Source organism: Morone saxatilis, unplaced genomic scaffold (assembly GCF_004916995.1).
Source record: "Morone saxatilis isolate NCDOM2014 unplaced genomic scaffold, NCSU_SB_2.0 Contig15, whole genome shotgun sequence".
In the NCBI taxonomy this organism is placed as follows: Eukaryota; Metazoa; Chordata; class Actinopteri; family Moronidae; genus Morone; species Morone saxatilis.
Window position 1 is genome coordinate 1518836 of NW_023339707.1, and position 7202 is coordinate 1526037.

Consider the following 7202-nt stretch of genomic DNA (forward strand, 5'->3'; position numbering starts at 1 on the left):
ATACTCAAGGATACTTCGACATGTGGCAGGAGGAGCCGGGGATCGAACCAACAACCTTCCGACTGGGGGACGACCCGCCTCTGATCCACAGCCGTATTGTAGTTTACATTAGAGTCAATAGAAAGCCCGGGACGCCAAAAGGAAAGAGACAAAGCGTCAATACGAGTTGGGAATGAGAACTACAGACCAGGAGGGACGGTTCTCACATGCAGCTTCTGCAGCTTTCACTTGCCTCTCTCATCCAGAGACCACGTTTCTGGTCTGCTGCTGAGAGGACACCATCATTTGGTGATTAGAAAGCAGGCAGTAACATGTGAGGACAGCACGGTGGCACACTGGGCAGCAGTGTGGCCTCTCAGTCAGAAGGTCTGACTGTGGAGAATGCATGTTCTCCCCGTGTCCGGTGGGTTCCCTCCCACATAGGAAAAAAACCTGCATACTGTATGTAAATGAGAGACACTCATTTCCTGTAATAGTTTTATACAGTCATATTTTTATTATCTTTAATGTGTGTATGTATAATATATATAGTCAATGTATAATGTAAACATCATTATATCACTAACTATCATAAAACACCAAATAAATTGCAGAATATATTTATATATATGTGTGTGTGTGTTTCATAGCTTTTCTGTCTGATATATTTGATGAAGGTTCTCAGTCGGTGTTGGAGGAAATGTGCAATGACTGTGGATTATTCACATATCTTATGCACTGTCCTGCAGGGATCTGGCAACACATAAAAGTGGAGATTGAAAAAAATCCTGAAATGTGCCATCCCAATGGATCCTGCGTTGTTTTTACATCCAAAATGTATTGGGCAAAGACCAAATATCCAACCTGAGCAATGTACATGTATCAATGTATCATACTTGAATTAATCATCCAATTCATGCCAAAAAGCATTTTTAGTGCAGTACTGTAAATTGAGTAAAGCCTCATAAGCACTGTGACACTGGAGTGGCCCATAAAAATGCCTGACCACCACTGTTTGGTGTCAAATACTGTCAAATGTAACACATGAATGAATATTGAGAAAAAATAACGTGTTAACATAATGAAATTATTGTATGGCCACATCTTAAACAAATGTATTTATTTAGAATGACACCTTTTGAGTCATGATATCTTCATTTTGATGTGATTAAAATCAGCATATATTTATGCCACCTGTAAAGGCACATACGATCACATATATACATTTTTGCTTGGAAAAGCACCCAAATGAAGATATTTCAACTCTAAAGGTGCTTCAGAAATCCATAAATTGTTTTATTTCCACCATTGGGTTTCTAGGAATCTCCTCAAAATCTCTTTCATCTTCTGCCATATTTTGCAAAATGGTGGCGAGCCAGAGCAAACGCATACATACCCACCACAAATCTATCTACTATATTTATGATTAGAGAACCCCATTAATTATCTCATAATCCCTAACTAATCTCAAACTAACACCACCTCGAGCAGCTACAACAGTAAGGTTGCTACATATACATATTACATATGTATCGATGCATCAGGATTAACACCATTCTTATATCTGACCATATCCAGTTATTGAAGCCCTGTCTTGTTGAAGAATGTTATTATTTGACATCATTCATGTTCCTAATTCCATTTTATAACTTCTCTCTAACTGACACACATCAGCCTGGGGTTCTATGTGTTCCTTTATAGAAGCACTGGTTGGTACACAGAGTGGGACATAGAGGGGTCAGAGGCCTCTGAAATATGATGATTCTAATAACTGAATAAACTACAGTCTTTTATCCTTTACCAAGACAATAGCTGTCTGAAATGGTAAATGAATGGTCAAATGGCATTGACCAAGGCACATGCTAAGATCTGGAGTTGGTCTCCAGGTGCTGTACTCTGCTCCTAGCACAGGATGGGTTGAACGCAGAGGGACAATGTTTATATATGTTGTTATACTATGATTGTCTATGTGGCATTAAAAGTATCATTATATTGACAATGAGTCATTAATGTTTCCTTGAAGTTGTTAATTAATCAACCAGCAGGGGGCGCCTGACAACCGCATCATAGTAGTAGAGGCGTTATCCACCTTGTATCCATGAAATATGTTCATTGTGTGAGCCTGTTGGAGTTCTCCTTCACGGGTCTGCTTGTGATACACCTCTCCAGCTCACATGACTTGTTTTCCATGAATGCTTTTATGAAATGTTAAACACAGTGTTCAAAAACAGTTATACTAAATTATGTTTACATACTAATTATTTCAGGAAAAACAGACCTTCTCCTATACTGGAATATATAAGGACAGGAGAGATAAAATATACCGTGAAGGTTATTAAGTATTTATTAGTGAGTAGACACACCACCTGTGTGAAGATACTGTAGAAGAAAAACGCCATTATGCAACAGTCAGTAAGTTCGTTATAAACTCTACCTCGACGACCTTACTGTCTATAATTCCTCACATTAATATTATAGGCTCAACACGCCCCGTTAGGAATAATGGGACAGGTGAATTTGGATTGCGGTAACCATAGTGAGCCATAAGAAACTGTGTCAAGTTAGCCAGGAAGCGATCAGGAAGTCACGAGCTTTCAGGTTCAAAATAAAAGCGTGACCCTAATCCTGAATCCCATTCCAGCATACTTTTGTCAGTATGTTTTATTTTAACACGGAAAGCCGGAAATGATCATGTTAGTCGGGCCACTTTGACAACTCCTCCGCCAGAGAAGGCTCTAATGTCGACTAAACGAAAGAAACTTCAAAGTAGCTCGACAAGTTTTGTTTAAAAGTGTCGGACCAAACGTTACTCGTGTCCGTGTTATGTAAACCTTTATCTTCCGACGGGAGCGGGAAGTACGCCTAGTTTGGGCCCGTCCACTTAACGTTGAGCTGCTAGTTGGGAGGTCCACCAAACTGTACAATGCATATGCTAGCGTCAAACGGAACCGTAATGGACTTGGACTCGGAGTTGGTGAAAATTAAAGCGCACTACAGCGGGTAAGTAGCTGTCCCGAGGCAACGAGCAGGCGGTCGTTAGCCGGCTGGCTGTGATGAAAAGGGGACACACCTGTGGAATGATATGTGGCGGTGTTACGGGTCAGTGTGTAGGGGTCGTCCTGTTACAGTTTCAGCAGGGCTCTTGAGATCAGCTAGGTCACAGTGACACTGCACTCCTGTAGACCCGACCAATGTAAAACTCAACCAGGAATAATCCAAATAATGACAATAACAGTCACTGAAGAATATTAAATAATTGATATCATTTTTAGGGGAGAGCGGGGTCGGTTGTCACACTTTTTCCTTCCATTGATTCCCTTTTGTAATGTGTAAGGGTAGCCTGAAGGGTCAGGTAGGAATGGAGAGATCATAAACTCATTGTGATGAAAAGAAAATCAAATACGTCATCCCCATTGTGGGGTTAGTTGTCTCGTGCTAAAATGTTATTTTAAGGGAATTCAAATGGAGGAAATCTTAAAAATGAATGAAAACAGTTTAAAAAACAATGAAAGTTTAATTTCATCGAAATGCAACAACCTAACATCTCCTGCATCAAGACAACACACACAAGAAAAGTCATTATTTATCCTTATGCAACAATAGAAAGAACAATACACTGAACCAATAATAGCAGGAATGGACTGATGCAGATGTTGAAAATAGCAATTGGGCAGATATCACTTTTTTTGCGCTTCAGTGCAATGGCAACAAATAAATCTAGAAAGACAAGCACCTCTGTCCTGTTGGAGCTCAGTCTGTGTGTCTTCTCATCCAAGATGTGAGACTCAGAGCTGAACAGCTGTTCACTGTCTGTGCTGTGGCATTTGCATGCAGTTAATGCAAGTGCTGGAAAGCTGAGGTGATTATTTCTTCAGTATCCAAGTTGGAAATTACCAACACAACATTTAGCCAGCACTAAATTGATACAACTCAACAGATAAACATCGGCCACTGATATCAGACAATGCCATCTTATTTGCTGATAGGCCGATGCCTGACATCAAGGCCAATATCGGCCGACACAGAGATTTTTTTCAACTCAATTTATTTGTATAACACCTAATCATAATATCATAATAAAAAGTAACTCAGGACACTTTTACAAATACAGCAGGTACAGACTGTACTACTTATTAAGTGATGTACAGAGACCCAACAATTCCCACCATGAGCAAGCACTTGGTGACAGTGACAAGGAAGAACTTCACTTTTAGAGGCAAAAACCAAAAACTGTGTGTCGGTGGTCATCTGTCTCGACCAGGTGGGGTTAGGGAGAGAGGGGTACTGAATATTTAAGTACCAACATTTTAAACAGCATCCTCTAGAGAGCCAGAGCTAATGACTTTGACAACCAGCCCAGTTCTCTCCTCTTTTATTGTATAATATGCTATTAACATCAGTGGCTCTTTATCCTTGTGGGTGTCGTCCCGTGGTGTGTTCTCGAGCTCCTTCAGTTTTGTGGTAATTGTTTGGTTGGATGTTGACCTGAAACCTAGAATTATGAATGTAATTAAATATGACAATCACACACACATCCACACCACGACTGCCAAAACCAAAGTGAGTCTTCATTTTTAAAAAATGTGAATGAAGTTTATGATATTGCGGCGGCACACTTCGATGGTGATGGCACGAATTATACATCAATAATAGCCTAATTTTATGCATGATCCATCATGATGAAGATACAGATAAATAGAAATACATGGCAAAAATAGCATATTGTCAATATTTTAGAGACCCCCCAAAATTTCACAGATCATGTTTTCAGGAGAGCTCACGTGTTATTAAGAGGAGCCAAGCTAGCCAAGTAACAATAGTTCATTTCAACCTTACTGTATTTTTGTATTTATGAAATGATAAACCTAAAATTTAATTCTAGCATGCTAAAGTCTGCTACTCTAACCTTGCTACAGTAAGCATGATAGCTTTGCATTATTCTAAATGTTAGCATGGCAACTGATTGGTTAACAGCACGCTAAAGTACAGCTCATTTGATCAAGTATCAACTAGAGCCTGACTGAAAGGATTTTCTTGTGGCAGATAATTATTAGGGTAAACTGGTAAATTGTATTTTTATTGTCATGGCAATATCAACATGCAAGGCGAACACATCGCAAGTCACTGTCTGAAACGCAATGAATAAGAAATCATTTTATTTAGGGATGGGCCCAGGAACCGGGAGTTAAAGGTCCAGTGTGTAACATTTAGGAGACTCTATTGTCAGACAGACTGGACTGTTTGCACTGTGTGGGTACAACCCCGGTGGGTACTAGGGGTGGGCCAGAATAGCCATTACTAATACTTTTTATCATTAAAAGTAGCTTATGTACTTTAAATTATGTAGCACAAGGTCCAGTGTGTAACATTTAGGGGGATATATTGTCATTAATAGAACATAATATTCATAGGTATGTTTTCATTAGTGTTTAATCACCCGATAATAAGAATCATTGTGTTTTTGGTGTTTTTTTGATGTTGTACTGGATTAACAGTAACGGGGTGCACAGTATACTGGGCCTGGCATACACTGGCATCTCATGATTAAAAGATCAGAAAAGGTTCAACAGACTAAAATATAGAAGCCTGAGAATGAAAAGCCACCTTGTCCAGTAGCTTATTAATCCAGTTAGCATGCTTAAAGGACTACATAGCTCAAAGTAACAGTGTGATGAGTTGTTTTCTACTCAGGGGAGTGAAGGGTTTTCAGATGACTAAGAGAAAGAGTTTTAAAGTGAATGTTCTTTAGTTTATCTGATTTCTTGTCTGATCTTTAGTTTTATTCAGGTTGATTAACAGGAAGTGTAGATAGATGAATGGTCAGGATATATGTTGGCATGTTGCTGTGAATGAAGAACTGCTGCTTCTCAGGTAGCAGTTCACTGAATTGAATTGGATCAAAAGTACTTCTCAACTCTGTGTGTATACATGGGCATCTTCACGAGTGCCTGATCGCTGCAGCACTTGAGCACCTCCTAACAGAGATGAGAGGGAAGTGAGAAGGCTCACTCCTTAGCTACTTCCATCATCACTTTCATTCTTTTCACCATTTGCCAATCAGGCAAGTGAGTTGTTAGATTCACTGGCCCAAAGTGGCATTTTACTTGCCCGATTGGCAAGTGGGCAATCCTTATTGCTGAGCCCGGGAGGCTGCCCCACAATCATCCATCACCATATCTAAGATATGGTTAGAGCTGTTTAGGCCTTTAACAGAGCTGTTTACTCTCAGACCTTGTGGGTTTATTTCATGCACATAGATTTCTTAATTACTTAATTCCCTCCATTTACTTTGATGGCGTTTCGTTAAAAGTGAGAACAGGATTGGGTTGTCAGTTGTAGGTGGAACCCCAGTGACAGTGTGTGTTACCAAACGCAATATTTGAGCTCAAGGTGGCAGAAAGGTTTTGATTAGAGGGATCAAAGATCAACATGTTGAGGTAGGTTTATGCTCTTGTACATGACCAATCCCTTAGTGTGCAGAGCGCTCTGGAGTATGCACTCAGCAAATAGTGCAAGGGTCAGCCATAGAGTTGCACAGAGTCTTGAGAGGTTTTTCCAGTGCATTTGGCTTTAACAGGTTTTTTTTCAACGGAGTAGATAGGATTCTTATTAGTATGTCTACAAAGAAGACAGAGAGGAAACCCTCTTAACACATCATGTTTAATTATATTAAGGTTATGGCAGTGTAAGTTTAATAAGCACAATAATATAATAATTAACTGTTGATGATATTTAAAAGTAAATCTACAATATAATGGATCATACTCATATAGACATCATATTGATCACATCAGAGTAAACTAAACCTGATCTACCAATACCAGTATTGGAAATGCCTCCAATACTGCCTAAGAGGCTGGATCTATGGACTATATCATCTCCAATTCTTTAGCCCCAAAACAGTTGGCCATTTTTTTCTAAGGATGTTGAAGTCATGACCCGCTCTACTCTGACTCTGATTGCTTTACCCTGATATTCTTACTCTGGCCCTAACCAAGCTCACTCCAGAGTGGGCTAAATGTCAGCAATTTGACTGACTGTCAAACTAGATAATAAAAGAAAGTTCTATGAATGTCATTCTCTGATTGTTAATGTTTTACAAAGGGATTAACTTGAGCTAGAACATATATGATAGCAATCAGGGGCTCTCTCACATCGAAACAATAACAAAAGACGAAGTTTGATGATGTCATGAAGTAGCGTGGGATCATGGGAATTGTTGT

General features: G+C 39.5%; 1 protein-coding gene across 1 annotated transcript in view; it reads left to right on the forward strand.

The window, feature by feature from the left end:
• The first annotated feature begins 2691 nt into the window (after nucleotides 1–2691).
• LOC118324909 (protein kinase C zeta type-like) overlaps nucleotides 2692–7202 on the forward strand; it is a 132533-nt gene continuing 128022 nt past the window's right edge. Inside the window, exon 1 of the mRNA XM_035657416.1 lies at nucleotides 2692–2979. Within this exon, the coding sequence (XP_035513309.1) occupies nucleotides 2903–2979 (77 nt within the window). The 5' untranslated portion in view covers nucleotides 2692–2902. The remainder of the gene's footprint in view (nucleotides 2980–7202) is intronic.